The sequence below is a fragment of the Xiphophorus hellerii genome, chromosome 6 (genome assembly GCF_003331165.1).
Source record: "Xiphophorus hellerii strain 12219 chromosome 6, Xiphophorus_hellerii-4.1, whole genome shotgun sequence".
Classification (NCBI taxonomy): domain Eukaryota; kingdom Metazoa; phylum Chordata; class Actinopteri; order Cyprinodontiformes; family Poeciliidae; genus Xiphophorus; species Xiphophorus hellerii.
In genome coordinates, this window is record NC_045677.1 from 20,449,775 (window position 1) to 20,468,501 (window position 18,727).

The following is an 18,727-nucleotide window of genomic DNA, read 5'->3' on the forward strand; positions in this document are numbered from 1 at the left end:
TGACTTTAAAATAGAAAAGCATTGACAAACATCTGGAAACAGAGGATGTTAATGCATCAACTTCCTTTGAAAATATCTGTAGAGCAGATCTTAAAACATCTATCCATGATCTGTACCGGCTTATCCTTGCAGGATTACGGGGGCGCTAGTGTCCATGTCCAGTGGTCATTGGGCAAACTGCAGGATATACCCTGGGCAGGTCGCCAGCCCATCACAGGGCAACATAGAGAGACACACAGGACAAACAACCAGCCACACAAACACACAGTTTATACACACTGGAAAGGGACTTTATATCCTTTAATTCATACTGCATACAGCATGCAGTATGAATTAAAGGTCTAAAATTTCTTCATAAGAGATTTTTTTTTTTTGATGAGTTGTTGTAATGGGAGATTTAGCTTTTCCTGTGGGCGATGTTTGTGTTTAGGTGACAAATTTCTCTGAATGGTTGCTATGGAAACATCTCCCCATCTGTTAAATTAGTGTGCAACAAGAAAACCATCTTTAGGTAGACAGACAACTCTACAATTGTAATTTACCTACAAATCTTCACTTAACCAAAAGCTCAGAAGAATTTTGGTTTTGCTGTTTTTTTTGGTAACCTAACTGTTTTTCTAGAAATGTAAACAAATTTAGGTCTTAATGAGAATAATACTCATGAAAACTGTAAAATTGACCAGGAAAGGCATACCCACTGCTATCATCTTTAATGTAGCAATACCCCTTATGTTTGCAATTCTTAAAGGACCCATTCTACATTTTAGTTCGCCCTCTTAAGGAATGCCAGTGCTACAGGTCAGCCAGTTGACTCTTCTGATTATTTCCTATGAGGGACTTTCATCTTCCCAATGAGAGGCTTCCTTCTTAATGCACTTCTCTGGCATACACCAAAAGAGCTGTGTAAACACTTTTGAATGGAAAATGAGTCACCTTCAGGTTGAACATCATGGAATCCAGTTTTACTTGCTCACATTATCTTTGTCCTTCACTTTACTTTGCCTAAGCCTTCATTGCCGCAAATACTTTCTCATGCATTTGTTGCTGTTGTTTCAGGTTGACTGCATGTGAAATGAGGCTGTCTTATTTTCTGTGTACAGCAGTAAAATAATTCCAGAGGTTTCTCTCCCTGTCAGATGCAACTGAGAGGTGCTCAAAGCTGACTTGCTGCACTAAAAGCAGGAAGTCGGAGAAGATGTAGACAGAATGGGAGACAGAGTTCAAATGACTTTAAAGCATCTGTTAGCTGTCTCTTTTTTTCCTTTTTCTTTCGTTGCCTTTTCAAGGCCATGTCCAAACACTGGCGTCTGTTAAACTTGAGATTAAGCAAGTTTAACAGACTACTAGGAGACCTTAGAGAAGGGCCCCACGAGAGACTCATCTTATTTCTTAACAGAGTATTATAATTATGATGATCTGGTTCTTCATCATGGTGAAAATATGACTGACTGGGATGGGAGATCAATGAAGAACATAGAACTTGCAGGTGTCAAAATACGAAAGGGGCGTACAAAACAAAGAAAAGAAATACACCCTATAATGTTCAATAATTTGAAAGTCCACATATGGGACAATAATTTTAAGTAGTTTTCTTTCACTAGAATCTTGACAACACTGAGATTAAGAGCTCCATTTTGTGTGTTAATCTTATTTATACATAGTTCCTAGAAGTTCGTCACACCATTACTCTTGCTGAGATCCAAATTTGATGGTGGAGGTTTCTTGGGTCATTAATTCTTTAGTTCAGTCCATCTTTTGCAGATTGACTCGTGGTGGTAAATATTGCCCTAATAAACTACTCAGTATTGACCCAGACTCAGCATTGAATTGGCATCCAAGTTTACTTCATAACACTTCAACTGTTTTGACTTCCAAAGGCTACTAAAAGAGCCCCAAGCACCAAACCTCAATCACTGTGTTTCATAGTTGGTTAAATACAAACATTTGCTACAAAGTGCTGAAAAGCTATTGGATCTTTCTGTTTTCACTTTTATTCGGCATAAGTGTCTCAGATAAAAGTTTAATATCAGAACAAACAACCTGAGTAAATATGAAGCAAAGTTTTGCTTTAAAGTGATGCTTTAATTTATTAATAGGGGAAAAAAATTACCCAAATCCAACAAGACAGTTTGTGAAAAACTCCCTCTAAACCTAAATATGGTTGCATGATAAATGGAAAAGTATGTTTTTATTGGTGTAGAGGAATTTGGTCCCTTCTTTCACACAGAATGGGTCTAACTAATTCACTTTAGAGAGTTTTAGAACATTAATAACTTGTTAAAGATCATGTCACTCTAGCTCAATCTAAACTAAACAAAAAAAAATATATCCACTTCAAAACCCTAAATTCTCTCTTTTGAGTGAATTAGAAGTAGACTAGCACATATGTTTTAGGTCAATGTCCTGCTGCGTAATCCAAACTGATGGCCGGACACTCGCTTATAAGAATTCAGGGACCATCAATTTTGGAAAGTAATCCAGGTCCTGAAGCGCAAAACAAATACCATCACCTTGTTCGACTATTGGGATGATGTTCCCTTTTCTGAAAAGCTTTACCAGGGGACACACATTTTCCTCCCTCTTGCTTTGGATTGGGCTTATCTTAAATGACAGTCAGTTCCTCTTTATCATTTTGTTAACACACACACATTTTAGAAGTTTCAACTTAGCAAGCTGCCAAAAGTAATGCATGTACGGAGCTTGTCATATTATTATTTGATTATTTGTTAATGTACAGCCCCTGCTGCTAATGCCCTCCTAAAGGGTGAAAATTGTAATTTGTGTTCCGATGAGGATCGTTTTATATCCTGTGAATGAAAAGAACAAATAATTTTTAACTATGACTACATGTAAATGAAAAAAAGACATGTCTAATTCGGTGGGGCTGTTTTACACTGTTGGCTGGGTGACATTGGCTTGCAGAAGAGGCGAGTGCTGCGCGAACAGATGTCTACACCAGGCATGGATAAACAAAAACCCATGAATGGGCATAATTTTGTCCCAGGGGAATTTTCTTATCTTTCCTCTCTGTGTCCTTGTCCTGTGTCTAATAATGTTAATGCATTTTGATATAATTTATTTTCAAAATATAAACCGTTAGCAAAAGTTTATTTTTCTGCTTTCAACTTTTGTGCATCTACACCGTGTTCCAATTATTATGCAAATTGGATTTAAGTGTCATAAAGATAACATTTTTTGTTGTGATATTAAATTTATAGATGGTATTGTGTCAGGGCTCTTTGAATCACTATAATTAATTTCAGAGAGGTGGGTTGATTAGTTTGTCTGGTGAGCTCAACTAAAGGAAATCTACTTAAGAAGGATGTTCCACATTATTAAGTAGGCCACAGGTTTGCAAGCAATATGGGAAAGAGAAAGGATCTCTCTCCTGACAAAAATCATCAGATAGTGTAGTTATCATTGTACTGTGAAGATGATTTGTGGCTGATTCAGAACAAAGATGGGTTTGTACAGATAAAGGCATAATGAGGAAGGTTTCTGTTAGACAATTCATCGGATTAAGAGAGCAGCTGTTAAAATGCCCTTACAAAGCAGCAAACAGTTATTTGAAGCTGCTGGTGCCTCTGGAACCTCAAGATGGAGGATCTTCCAGAGGCTTGCAGTGCATGAACCTGCTATTGGGCCACTGCTAACCAGAGCTCACAAGCAGAAACTGGTCGCAGTGGGCCCAGCCGTACATGAAGATTAATTTTCAAACAGACTTGTTCACTGATGACTGCTGTGCAACCCTGGATGGTCCAGATGGACGCAGTAGTGGATTGGTGGTGGATGGCCACCACGTCCCAACCAGGCTGTGGCGTCAGCAAGGAGGTGGTGGAGTCATTTTTTGGGCTGAAATCATGGGGAGAGAATCATTGGTCGGCCCCTTCAGAGTACCCTGAAGGTGTGAAAATGACCTCAGCAAAGTATATGGGACTTTCTGACTGATCACTTTCTTTCATGGTTCACAAAGAAGAGCCAGTACCTTCCTTAGCAAAATAATCTTCATGCATGACAATGCACCATCTCATGCTGCAAGGAATACCACTTTGTCATTGGCTGCTATGGGCATAAAAGGGGAGAAACTCATGGTGTGGTCACCATCCTCCTCTGACCTCTGACCTCAACCCTATTGAGAACCTCTGGAGTTTCCTCAAGCAGAAGATCTGAGGGTGGAATGCAGTTCATATCAAAACAGCAGCTCTGGGAAGGTATTCTGACCTCCTGCAAAGAAATTCAAGCAGAAACTTTCCACAAACTCACAAGTTCAATGGATCAAGAATTGTGCAGGTTATATCAAAGAAGGGGTTCGATGTTAACATGTAACTCTGTCGGTTAAGATGTTTTTGATTGAAATAGCTTTGATTTTAGTACATGTGACCACTTAATGCTGCACATTCAAAGAATGACCGTTTGCAGTTCTTTATAATCCATAAAATGTTTAGAAAATCTGCTGTGCATAATAATTTGGAAAAGTGCATTTTGAGTTTTTTACTTTTGAAAAAAAATACTGTTCTCATGGGGAGCTTTGATCAGTAAAATTTGATTTATACTGTAATAGTTCATTACTTGAAAATTATACTGACCATCATTTGCATTGACCATTTAAGAAAATCTGAGAAAATATCACTTGCATAATAATTTGAAACATGGTGTACTGAACTTCTAATGATGTCTCTTTTTAACTACTTGTACTACTGTGCAGTGATATCTGGTGTGCATTTTTTTTGAGGTGGCAGAAATTATTTTCATTTTGTGTACATCATAGTTTTCACAGTTAATGAAAACTAAATAGGGCAATAGCTTTAATTTGTGATGAAGCCAAATTCTCCCAACTAACATGAGAGGACACACTGTTGTGTTAAAACGCACCACACTAAGTTGTTGAAACTGAGGAGGTGATTTGTGACAATAGGATTTAAGTGAATATCTTGAGTGCACACTAGAGGCTGTGCCATCCCCCTGGCTATGACACGAAGGCCATTAATTGCCATGTCTTTGAGAGGACAATCTAATCTCTGAGAGACATGGCACAGCAACTCCAGCATCCAGCGCAGGGAATCTGTGGCAACACTTGCTGAAAATTAAAGACAAGGGGTTTCAAGATAAATTGATCCGAGGATGTTAAAGTGATTCAAGGACACTTTCTTAAGTCAAACGTTTATCAGTGAAGCATTCAATCAGTCTAAAACATTTTATAAAGATTAACTGACTTTAACTAGCATAGAGGATTGGTCTTTCACATTTTGTGTTGTAAAAAAAAAGATAATTACAAATACCATTAACAATCAGCACGTAGGCAACGGTGTACAGCGGTTACTTCAAAGACTGTGCACATGTTAAACTCCCAATTAGGACAAAGTTCAGTAGTAAATGTTTAAACCCCCAAATAATGGCAAAAATTGTCATATTTTTCTTTTGAATTTGAGTTCAATTGTGATTTGCCCAGAGCACATGCTGACATAATCAGTAACTTCAGTGTGTTTTGGATCTTGATTCTGTTAGTTTTAGTGTTGACATACTTTTTCTTCTTCTAATAATTTGAATGTTCAGTTTTTTACATTATGTTTTGGTACTCTGGATTTATTTACTGTTTAATTTGGGAATTCCAAAATACCAAGTTCATCTCTGGGATCAACCTGCATTTCTTGCCACAAAGTTATCTGATTATTTATTTGTCGCCTTGCATTAACAGGTGCATTCAGTGTCATCTTATTAAGTAAATTAAGCATGATGAGTTTAATTGATTGGAGATAAAGTAGTTTACTCTACACAAAATAATAGAATTAATAAGACATTGCGCAAAAATGTCCTTATGTATTTTAATGACAGTATATTTTTTAATAATTTTATGTAACTCCACACGTTCCACTTAACATTGTGATTATATTCTGTTTGTAGGGAGAACGTCAGGACTCAGATATCGTTGAGGAAAGAAACGCCCAGGTGCAGCTGGAAAAGGCTAAGGTACTGTTGTGCTGTTGCATCATTTCCTTCGTTTCTACCATGCAGACTAGATGTACAGAATGACTGTCCAAAAGGAGATTACATCACAGAAAGGAATATTGAACGTTCATAATTCCTGATTCAATTCAATTCATGTACTTCAACTAACAGATTTCAAACAATTCTGCAATGACAAACACGAGGCAATGAGCTTAAAATAACGTTTTAATTATAGTTACAACTGTGATATATGTACATATACAGTAGATATCTATCTATCTATCTATCTATCTATCTATCTATCTATCTATCTATCTATCTATCTATCTATCTATCTATCTATCTATCTATCTATCTATCTATCTATCTATCTATCTATACTGTGTATATATATATAATGGTACATTGATCATTACAAATGTGTCACATTCGACTTTAAGGTGGGCCTCTAAGCAACCCCTGCTGATGTGTCCTGTTGAATATTGAAGCAGATCTTCCTCTACAGATTTTATGTACTCTCACCGGTGCTGCATAATTAACATGGAAAATTTCCTCAGCTTGTAACTCTGCTGGCCCTAAAGCCGCATCTGCCCAAAGTGAAGTAATTAGCAGCTTGATCATTATGCTACTGACATTTGACTTCTATAGAATTACATCAGCAACAAGTTTTTCAGTCAGCAATGTTGTGACAGTGGCTAACCTACAGCAAAGATAAAGACACAATACACTTTGTTCACACTCATTTGTCATAGTGTGAATATAACAAATGCTACTTACAACTTTAGCCTTAGCTCTGCTGTCTCAGTAATGTATGATAGTAAAACTGAAGTACATATATCAAATTTAGCCTTCATTAATTTTTACAAATCATCACTTATAGTGCTCTAGCTCTTGCACATTTAGGCTTCTTGTTTTAAATAACTATAGCACCTGTCCTATGTCCTCAGTACAAGCCTGTGGCCTTTGCTGTACGTTGCAACTTCTCTTACATGCCAGCTGACGACGACAACGTCCCTGTACCAGGCCAAGCTGTCACATTTGAGGCCAAAGACTTCCTGCATGTCAAAGAGGTATGCATTGAATCTCAAAAAATATAATTATCCTCACAGACTGACATGCATACAATACTGTTGTCTTTAGAAAAACTTGGTTTTATTAAGCTTTGTTCCATATTTATTCTGATAGATATGACATATAATGATGCATTTTCTATAATTAACACTGATTAATAATTATGGGGAACATCAGTGTTAAACTTTTTTATTCACAGTTCAATGTCTTGTTTGATGTGCTTTGCAATTGGAAGAAATTTAACAATGAATGGTGGATCGGACGGCCGGTGAAGGAGGATGGGGTGGTGGGCTTCGTTCCCAGTCCGGTTAACCTGGAAACCATTCTTATCAGAAGAGAAGTCCAAGCCAGAAAAGCTGCCAAGGCTTTGGCCAGGTAGTCACACAATACTGCTTGATTAACAGTTTGCATTTTTTTAAGGAAGGAACCTAAAGCCAATGTATTAAAGAAGAAATTTTAAAATCAATACTAGTTCATTTCAACTGGGTCCTGGAAAACAAATCTTAGAAAATATTTGTGAAATGTCTTTGAGATTTGATAGTACCAAGAAAATTGTGCATATTCTTAATCCAATAAGTCAGACTCAGTTTCCTGGTTTAATTGATAACCAGGATCAACCTGGAAGAACCACTGGGGATAAAAATCTGCAAACTTGTTACAAAATAACACATCTTAACGGTGAAAATTATCCCTCAAAACAAGCCAGCAGCACAGCAGTGGGAAGATGAAACCAAATTTGAACTGAGTCCTGTTGCCATTTGCTTGTTCACGAGGAATTTGCAGCTTTAGACAAGTTTAAGTCATTATACTTCTCATTATGTTCATTTTTCTAGCAATCTTTTCTCTAACTGAGTAAACCTCACCTTGCAAAATTTTAACAAAGAGAGTTACTCTGATATCTCTGATATTAGCAAATAGACGTAGGATCCAGCCATTAAAATATTATTGAATTTTATTTTTGGTTGATTTTTGTGTTTTTATTTATCATTTCTTTTGTGAACACAGACTTGACTGTTAGGTTAATTGTGTGTGTGTAAACAGTTGTTTGTGCTGGGTGTCTCTGTGTGGCCATGCGATGGACTGGTGACCAATCTCAGGTGTAACCTACCCAGCGCCTATTGAGCACTGACTGTAGACCTTTATAAGTAAAGCGGTGAACTTTTATCAAACCTCTGTGAGATAATTCATAACTCATGTCTTGTTTCAGCAAAGCAGCAGTTCAAGCAACTCAAGATATGAACTCAAAGAAATACACTCCTCCTTCACAAGGTCAGTTTGTGCACCGAATAAGACTAAATGCATATGGGTAAAATCTATCCTTAATGATAATTAAGTTAACATGGCTTCTTTTTTTCTTTGTGAGCAGCCAACCAGCAGGTGAAAAAGAAGCCGGTAAGGGACAAAGCTAAATTGTATAACTGTTGTGGAACCATAAAGTTTTGCTTCACATTCATTACACATCAGATTTAGGCACTACTACTTTACTTTAGGCACCGTTCAAATAAACCTGGTTTTTCTAAAAAGTTCCTCTTAAACACAGATTTCTTTCTAGAAATGCCTGGATCCATTCAATAAGGGTTGTTAATGATGATTCATTGTCTTAATACATACATATTAAATACTTTATTTTAAAGTATAAAAGTATTCAGTTCCCAGATGGGATTCCTATTCCTTCATGTTTGGTTACAATGAAAATAGATTTAGTCTAATGTCATAAATAAGAGACTAGAAACAAAAATGTTTGGTGGTTATGTTGACAAATGGCTGACATGTTGCAACTGCATCACCAACCAATTTGCTTATTAAACATCTTTGTTCAGATCTTGGACATATTAGATCATGGTTAGTAAGGGAACAAGAAAATTCAACATTCTAATGCAACAGATGTTCTTTGTACGGCAAACCCAAAGCCCAACTTGAAATTTTCAGATTGTTGAACTCATTAAATGTTCAGTTACTTTTTCTTCTTTACAGAAAACACAATTGAATGCCAAATTCGTGTTAGATGTATTGCTTTTCCTGCTTATTTAAAACACAAACTAAGGCATTTGAGAGAGACTTGAGAGACAAAATGCAACTTTCTTATAACAATAACAAAATGGATGTATTTCATGCAAACCATACAATGTGTTTGTGTCTGCAGGGGGAACAGGTAACCATGTATGATGTTGTGCCAACAATGCGACCAGTGGTTCTGATGGGACCATCATTAAAGGGCTTAGAGGTGAGTTTCTTCTGACATTTGATTCAACTCAATACTTTTAGCAAAAAATCATAACAATTGTCACCTGAAGACAAACAGGGTTAATTCATATCAAATAATGAAATAAATCCAGATTTTTCCAATTACATCTCATCATATAGTCATTTTTAGATTCTAGTATGTACAGTCCAATTCAATCAAAATTTTTAAAAATAATTAAATGACGACAAATTAAATAAAATGCCTAGAGAGCCATCTTTCAATATGAACAAGCATTGGAGAGGAGCATCTCCTGTTCAATAGGAATCCATCCAGCAGAAACAGGCTAAGTAAAAGAGGAAACATTGGTTCTAGAGTGCCTTTTTGGAAGGTGTGGGAGGAGAAAAAGAAAAATACAAAGGAATTCATTAAAGCTTTGTCAATGATGACATCCAAATAGGAGATTCAGCTAAACACAAAAGGACCAGGTCGGGTCTATGGGAAGAAAGAATAAGAACGAGTATGCAAAATAAATGCAAAGCTCTATCAATAGCTCCAGTCAGGAAAGCGACCCAGGTCAAGTGTATGTTCTAAACAAAGAAAAACAAAGAGAGAGCATAGTTAATGATAATTGCAAGTAGTTTGTAAATTAATAGTAGCAGCTAAGAGCCAAGCGAGTCAGTATGGCACCGACAATAACAAGCAATCAAGCTGAATTATTATTTTTCTGTGTAATTCTAGATTACCGACATGATGCAAAAAGCACTATTTGACTTTCTAAAACACAGATTTGAAGGAAGGTAAGTTTTTCTTTGTCATTATCAAACCTGTTTTAATGCACAGTAAAATTTAATAAAGTTGTGAAATAATGCTTGTTCTCTTGTATTCTTTTCAGAATCACTATTACAAGGGTGACGGCTGACATCTCGCTGGCGAAACGCTCTATCCTCAACAACCCTGGCAAGAAGGCCTTAATGGACCGGTCCAACACACGCTCTAATTTAGGTCTGTAGTTTATCATCCGGCAGTACAGAGCACTAATTATCCTTGGGAATTCTTTCATTTTAATAGAAATACATGGATAGAACACAACTCTAATAGCTTCACTCATGGAAAAGACAACTAAATCAGTTTCAAAACAAGTTAATATAATTGCTTTCTGGAAAACTTGACTTCCCTTGTGGCATCCCCCACATTTTTAAAGTCCTAATTAATTTTTGTCTCATTCTGTCTAAATTAATTTGAAGTGAATGTGTCAGAGCTATTTTTGTCTTTTGGCTTCCATTGCTGCTCAATTTTTGCCTTAAATATACAGAGTTGCCACAAGGTTAAATCAAACATATCCTAAATCTGGAACCATGATGGGTGTTCTATTCTGTTGAGTATATTTGTACTGTTATCTCAAAGATGTGGGTTATTGCAAGGATGTTTCAGAGAACCGTTGGTAAATCTAGGTAACCCAGACTTCAAATGAGTCATGACTTTGTGATGCTGAGATAGAGATAGACTTTTTGTGACTTTGATTTTACAGAATGTCTCATGAAAGCTGCTTTGCTACTAACACCATAGTCAATAACTAGCCTGTAGCCTCCACAGATCAGGCTTACCTTGGTTTGAGTGGATTGAGTGGGTTCTTAATCTGACTGTGATCCTCAGAGCTTTGAGACCTCTGATGCTTTTTCTTGTTTCTTGCTCAGCAGCTTTTAGCTTGCATGTTCCTGCTTTGAGAAGGAAATGACTTAAGAGAAATGTTATTTGCTTTTATCTCCCAGACATAGTGGATGTAATAAATAATGTTTGAAACAATAGTTGGTTGTTTTTAGCAGGTTCACCATGCCATAAAATATATTTACTGCAAATATTCATAATATCCCCCCATCGCTAAAAGGATGGTGTTCGCCAATCAGACCTAACAGCGGCGCATCGACAGATCTGCAGCTGCTAGGCTTTGCTTATTCTCATATATTTCTATCAGAACCAGCACAATCTTAGTCAGAAATTTAAACTACAGCAGTTTGTCAGTTAGAAAACTTCCTAGTTTTAGGAAGTTTCTTCTTGTTCAAACCAAGCATATAAGTTTGGTTTTTTTACCTTGTGACATTATACTGTAGATTAGTCACAACCATCTCGCTGTCTACCCTCTGATCCTTTCTACCCATTTCAATAGAAGAGGAGGAAATCAGTTAAAACAAGAGCAGGGATAAGATTTACTTGCTTTTCTCTTGTCTCTCTCATTGCCGTCTCATCCCAGATGCTGCCGGTATGTACGACTGAAAGCACTGGTTTTCCTTGTGTTTTTGACAGCTCCACCTCCTTTCTGTTCTTTCTCTCATTTCCCCCATGTTTGTCTCAGCTGCTGCTACCCTCTCACTTCTGTGTGCTTCATTTATAGTACATTTACACAAAAACTGACTTCATCCTGTACAGCTTTGAAATATATAGCTAAAGTGCATTGAAGTGCTTTTGTGTGAGTGGGTTGTCAGATATGTTTTAGGACTAAAACTTGATGTCCTTTCCCGCTCTCCCTCTAGTGGACAAGTTTTAATATTACTCCTGCCATGAGTTGAAGAAATCTTGATGCATCTATCTTTGTGGTGGGAAGAAATTATACATATAATAATAACAAAAAACTAAATATTTTAGTGCAAGGCTTTTGGTGAGAGCTGCCAAGGTCTTATTTTCTTTTGTTGTGTAGAACATGCTTTTTTTTTTACATGCATTTTATTTCTGATGTCAATTGTCATTTGCTTTGTTTATTAGTTGTTTACAAGTTCAAGTAAAGCAGAAAATCTTTTGTAAATAATTGAACACTCCTATGAAGCCAGACTGTATGTGTTGAATTAAGTGTTAACAGATTTAAATCTAAAATAAATAATCTTTTAAAAGTAAGGCAACTTTTTAAATGTATTATTATTGAATTGTTTAAAGTTACTGTAATAGTTTTTCTATAATAGTATAAAATAAGATAAAATATGAGAATAAAGTTATAAAGATCTAGAACATTCCTACTATTGCCAGTCTCAATATGTGTACTATCATAGTTAGAGGTTTCCAGTGAGATCTTGTTGCATCATGTATATTTTAAATTGTCTCAGAGTTGGAAGCTTACATTTTCTGTTCCTGCAGCCCAGATCCAAGGGGAGGTGGAGCGTATATTTGAGCTGGCCCGGAGCATGCAGCTAGTCGTTTTGGATGCAGACACGATTAACCACCCACTGCAAGTGTCCAAGACTTCGCTTGCTCCAATTCTTGTTTATGTGAAGATATCTTCACCAAAAGTAGGTTTCATCAGTCACCCATGCACTACCTGATAGAATGCATTTCTCTAAATCTGTACACCTTTTATTGCCCTGTATTTGTCAAAAGAAATAGGATACTTACATTTTTTAAAGTTGTGTTCTATTTTGTGTTGTGTAGGTGCTGACGAGACTCATCAAGACAAGAGGAAAATCTCAAACCAAACATCTTAACGTTCAACTTGTGGCAGCAGACAAGCTGGCCCAGTGTCCGCCGGTGAGCGCCATCTGCTGGAAATTGTTAAAAACTACAACTGCTTTTTTTCTGTTCAAGAGATGAAAATCTGGCTAATGCCGTGTGTTGATGTCAAGTAATTTTTTTATCTTCTCCGAGACCAAGTTTGATACTTTATTAAAATCAATGCTGAGTAGCTTTAACGTGCAGTAAAATAACAAATGCTGGGTTTTTTTAAATTTTTTTTTTAATCGGTCTTACATCCCACCTTACTTGACCACCAGTGAAGTTCTATACATTGCAGTATTAATTTTTCTGGGTTTAATTTTTCTAGATAGTTGTTGACACACAGTACAGCTATAGTTTTCAATAAACTTACTCCTGCATTAAACATCCTAACACACATGCATCCTGGTGTTCACATTTTGTTCTATTTCTTTCTCACCTACTATTGTCTGTAGGAAATGTTTGATGTCATATTAGACGAGAACCAGCTTACTGATGCCTGTGAGCACATCGCGGATTACCTTGAATCTTACTGGAGAGCAACGCATCCACCAGAGATGGAGCCTTCAAATGCACTTGTAGCACAGCTGGCTGAGAACACATTGCCTTCCTCTCCAACAACAGTACCGGTGCATAAAACACACAATTTATACAGTGAAAACATACTGAAATATATAAAATACTATGTAAAATGTTCCTATCACCTCATCTCATCAAACTTCATCTCATTCATGTGATGTGTACAAATATTTGTTTAAATTTAGAGAATTTTTTTTTTATCATTATCTTTGCTTCATCTGTACGTTTTTCCACCAGTCCACCTAACATTTTAATTTCATGTCTTCTCATCCTATTACTATGCAAAGTTGAAGAAGAAATGAAATAGGCCAACAACTGGTGAGTGAGAGTTATTGAAATATTACTATACTCGTTTTTTAGGTATGGGAAACATGTAGAATCATTACATGATGTAGAATCATTACATGATGTAGAATCATTACATGGTTTTATGTAATGTCTGTAATTTATAGCCTATTATAGTTAGATGACTGCTTGATAGAAATAATTTTATTTTAACCCTCCTGTTATGTTCGTTTCTAGGGTACAGCAAAAATGTTCGTGGGTCAATTTGACCCAGGGAGTGTTTAATCATGCAATAGTGTCAGAAACCAAAAAATTCCTCAAAAACATTTTTGTATCTGATTATTAACTCCAATACTAACCATTTCAATCAATATTTGTGCAATGATGTTTTATTATTTCTCAGAAATTAAGGATCAATGACGACAACCTGCTCATTTACTCATTTGGACATAAAAAATGGAATTTAGATTTTTAATGTCCACTGAAAAAAACCTAGACACAAAAAAACAATAATTTCCTTGAAGTTGACCTTTGGTAAATTATTTTATATTATACTTTTTTTTTTTTTACCAAAGGGTGATCTTTATAATTGAACTTGAGACACACATACTGTTCTGGGTCAAATTGACCCGCTGATTAAAATCAAGATAAATGAGTCATGCAGAGAGTATTTATGTTTTTCTCCACTTCTGCTGAGTGTCACTCAGAGTGGGTGGAGTTTGTCCACAGGAACAGAAAAGATTCCCGTCAAAGGTTGTGTGAACACCTGCTTTCTCGCAGTTTCCTAGTGAAGTAAAGAGAATAGTGAGAAAGTGGGCTTGTGTGTGTGTGGTTGCGTGTGTGCGTGTGTGAGTGTGTGTGTGGTGAAATATGGTTCATAACTGCAAGGAAACATATAGAATTGGACATTTTAAAATCTTTTTTTGCACTTTAACCTGACTGCCGGGTCAAATTGACCCGAACAGTATCGATGTAAAAAGTAGACCTAGGGTTTGGTACAAATGTGTAAAATGAATAAATTTTCAACTTACAACCCCTGGCAAAAAGTATGGAATCACCAGTCTTGGATGAGCACTCATTCAGACATTTCATGCTGTAAAACAAACTCAGATCAAAAACATGATACAATATTAAGGTCGTTCCAAAGTGCAACTTGTTGGCCTTCAGGAACACTCAAAGAAATGAAGAGAAAACATTGTGGAAGTCAGTGAATGATACTTTTATTGACCAAGCACAGGGAAATAAATATGGAATCACTCAATTCTGAGGAAAAAAGTATGGAATCATGAAAAACGCATAAACAAAAGACCATTCAAAATACATCACTAGTATTTAGTTGCACCACCTTTGGCTTTTATAACAGCTTTCAGTCTTTGAGGCATGGACTTGATGAGTGACAAACAGTATTCTGCATCAATTTGGTGCCAACTCTCTTTGATAGCAGTTGCCAGATCAGCTTTGCTGGTTGGACCCTTCTTGTGGACCATTTTTTTCAATCTCCACCACAGGTTTTCAATTGGGTTGAGATCTGGACTATTTGCAGGCCATGACATCGACTGAATGTGTCTTTCTTCAAGGAATGCCTTCACTGTTTTTGCCCGATGGCACGATGCATTGTCATCTTGGAAAATTATTTCATCATCACCAAACATCTGTTCAATTGAAGGGATGAGAAAACTGTCCAAAATGTCAATGTAAACTTGTGCATTGATAGAAGAATTAACCACAGTTATCTCCCCAGTGCCTTTGCCTGACATGCAGCCCCATATCATCAAGGACTGTGGAAATTTGGTTGTTTTCTTCAGGCAGGCCTCTTCATAAATCTCACTGGAACGGCACCAAACAAAAGTTCCAGCATCATCACCTTGTCCAATGCAGATTCTTGACTCATCACTGAAGACAACTTTCATCCAGTCATCCACAGTCCATGATTGCCTCTCCTTAGCCCATTGGAGTCTCGTTCTTTTATGTTTAGGTGTCAATGCTGGTTTTCGTTTAGCTTTCCTGTATTGAAATCCCATCTCCTCTAGGCGATTTCTTACGGTTCGGTCACATACATTGACTCCAACTTCCTCCCATTTATGCTTCATCTGTTTAGTTGTACTTTTTCGGTTTTCAAGACAAATGGCCTTAAGTTGTTTGTCTTGACGCTTTGATGTCTTTCTTGGTCTACCAGTACGCTTGGCTTTAACAACCATTCCATGCTGTTTGTATTTGGTCCATATCTTGGATACAGCTGACTGTGAACAGCCCACATCTTTAGCAACCATGCGTGAAGGGTTACCTTCTTCAAGAAGTTTCACAATCCTCTCTTTTGTTTCAAGGGACATTTCTCTTGTTGGAGCCATGGTTCTCACCACTCCACTTCGTCCAGCAGCCCTCCAAGGTGTCATGACTGCAGGTGTTTTGAACTGCACACTAACGGGCACATCTAATCTGGGGCAGGTGTCCATTTAGGGAAAGGAAATAGACTGGGTGTGTCCTTTTTTTTCTACCTCCAATTTGAGTGATTCCACACTTTTTTCCTCAGAATTGAGTGATTCCATATTTATTTCCCTGTGCTTGGTCAATAAAAGTATCATTCACTGACTTCCACAATATTTTCTCTTCATTTCTTTGAGTGTTCCTGAAAGCCAACAAGTTGCACTTTGGAACGACCTTAATATTGTATCATGTTTTTGGTCTGAGTTTGTTTTACAGCATGAAATGTCTGAATGAGTGCTCATCCAAGACTGGTGATTCCGTACTTTTTGCCAGGGGTTGTATGTCTAGAGTGCACCTATTAAGACAAATAGAAAACGTTTCATGCAAAAATAATGCTTCTATTTTTTTTTTTTAATTTGTAAATTTTAAAATGGGTCAATTTGACCCGGAACATAACAGGAGGGTTAAAAACCTGACATACTGTGGTCTAAAAAGTAAGCTGACCAGTGGTTATGTAAACTATTAGCAGTGAATGGAAGCAACTGAAAGTCTCGGTTTTCTATACAATACATGTGAGGATTTAACCATAGGTTAAACATGTTCACAAAATCATGTCTGTTCTTTTAAACAAATCCAGAAGAAATCCAGGTCAAAGTTTACATTTAAGCTGGAAATGAAAATGATCCATCTTGTCATTTTGAAAATTTGTCATCCATCTTCCTCACATTGTTTTCATTGTTCACCTTGACCTCCACATCCTCTCTGTGATTTGGAATTGCACGTTACTTAATTTTATTGTGTGACTAGTTAAATGATATTCATCTGGTCCTTTTCCTTTAAGGATGAGCAGAAGAGCAAGAAGCCAGGTGCCTCCAAGAGGAAGGGTTCACGTGAGAACCACCTAGACAAGGAGACCCCACCCGCCCCAGATCAGGAGGACAGAGTTGACGAAGGCCAAAGAAAGGAAGAAGAGGAGCGACTTCTGAGGACAGAACCAAAAAGACCACAGCACACCCACCACCATCACCACCACCATCACCGCCGGATGGAACACCACAGCTACGCCCAGCACAGCCAAATATCTGGTGGCATGAATGTAAAGTCAGGTAGAGATTACAGCCAGAGGCCTCCGAGGAGACCCCTGCATGAGGAGAGGGAGGACGAGGTGGAGGAAGTGGTGGTGGAGGGCGATGAGGAGGAGATACACTACAACCACCGGGGTCATACCCATCACCACCACAGTAGCAACCACCACCATCATCACCATCATCACCAACGCCATCGTGGCCAGCTGCATGACAGGGAAGGCTATGAGCAGGAGCACAACGAACGCAACCGACATCAGAGGCATCACCAGCATATCCCAACACGGACACACCATGCAGACCTCTATCCTGCACACAACCATCACGGCTACCACCACCAGGGCAGAGATCAGGACAGAGACAGATACAAGGACAGGGAGAGCGATAGGGATCGAATCAGAGACAGAGATGCACGTCAGTGGCACAAAGATTCTTACATGGATGACTGACATGTTTCTACTCCCAAGCTGATGCAGTTTTATGCTTCCCATTTTATAATGCACTCATAGGTGAAACAGTCATTTTTGAATGTAGTCTATTCTTTCATACTGTTTATTACTCTTAAACACCACAGCATTCTGTCCACACAGATTCACTTTATCTTCCACAAAAGTAGAAGCAAACTACAAATTCTAATTCACACCCTCAAAGGGGGATTTGCTTGGCAAACTATGTTGCCAAGCAAATTACAAGACTCTGCAACTTTTCCAAGTCTCAATAAAGCATTATGCATGCATGTATAGGAAGTATTTCCAATATTTATTTCAGTTTTTGTAATTTAAAAGCATTGGATTTTACCACATGTAGTTACTGAGAAACATTTAACATCTCATGAATTCTTGTAAGAAGTGCACATCAGACAAAGAAAATAAAAACAATGCACTACAGCCTTTATAAAATGATGGCATAGATGGAACCTTTCATTGACTCAGGAGTGCCTGACTTTTCATATGATTTCTGTAATCGTCAAATAAATTTTCAAAACGCTACATAAAATCTAGCCATCTTTGTTTCAGTCTCATGACTGTCCCTCTGCATCTGTAGTTGTGCAGGTTATTGACATTGAATAAATATTTTAAAATTGCCATCCCTAAATGTTTTTCAACTTTGATGAGGTGAAAAAGATGATTCTTCAAGCATTAGGAGGTCTCTGTAATACAAAAGTCTGTCTTTTTCTCTTTCACATTATGTGCCTGCTGTGTTTGTGGCTGAAGGTAACAATTGGGTTGTGCATTATTTTTCTGCATTATTGATCTGGCACAAACCTACTATTGTTGACAGGCATGTTTGCACTATGACATAATCGGTGCTGTTTGCTTTATAAATTAGATGCAGAGACAGTGCTGCCACCTGGAGCAAATAATGTGGAAAAATCTATACCTAAAAGCAATTTCAGCCCAACACTGTTGAATAATCCCACATGCATTTATTTTTAAACCCTTTACAAAAAAGAAATTGGACACTTTTATCCTCGCTGATGTTGCTTGAGGTTCTTCTTATTTTTTACGCTTGTCTGGACAAAAGAAAGTTTTCTTCAGTATAATTTTAACATGAATGAAAATGACAAAACAGTTCTTTCTGTATTCCATTTTTATTGTCAATTCTTCTTTATGTATTGATCAAATATGATAAACAATGCACATACCTTTTACAAGTCTATGTCATCAACACTATAGGC

At 37.2% G+C, this 18,727-nt stretch overlaps 1 protein-coding gene across 4 annotated transcripts in view; it reads left to right on the forward strand.

Moving 5' to 3' along the window:
• The window catches only part of cacnb2b (calcium channel, voltage-dependent, beta 2b), a 34,529-nt gene extending 16,825 nt beyond the window's left edge, over nt 1-17,704 (forward strand). For 3 of the 4 annotated variants that reach the window (XM_032566189.1, XM_032566193.1, XM_032566192.1), the window contains exons 2-14: nt 5,902-5,967; nt 6,894-7,016; nt 7,253-7,392; nt 8,225-8,286; nt 8,384-8,409; nt 9,161-9,241; nt 9,941-9,999; nt 10,095-10,204; nt 11,451-11,459; nt 12,326-12,477; nt 12,617-12,712; nt 13,132-13,305; nt 16,806-17,704. In XM_032566189.1, coding sequence (XP_032422080.1) covers nt 5,902-5,967; nt 6,894-7,016; nt 7,253-7,392; nt 8,225-8,286; nt 8,384-8,409; nt 9,161-9,241; nt 9,941-9,999; nt 10,095-10,204; nt 11,451-11,459; nt 12,326-12,477; nt 12,617-12,712; nt 13,132-13,305; nt 16,806-17,498 — 1,791 coding nt within the window. In that variant the 3' untranslated portion in view covers nt 17,499-17,704. The remainder of the gene's footprint in view (nt 1-5,901; nt 5,968-6,893; nt 7,017-7,252; nt 7,393-8,224; nt 8,287-8,383; nt 8,410-9,160; nt 9,242-9,940; nt 10,000-10,094; nt 10,205-11,450; nt 11,460-12,325; nt 12,478-12,616; nt 12,713-13,131; nt 13,306-16,805) is intronic. The other variant, XM_032566190.1, reaches the window with a different exon arrangement.
• Nucleotides 17,705-18,727: the final 1,023 nt, after the last annotated feature.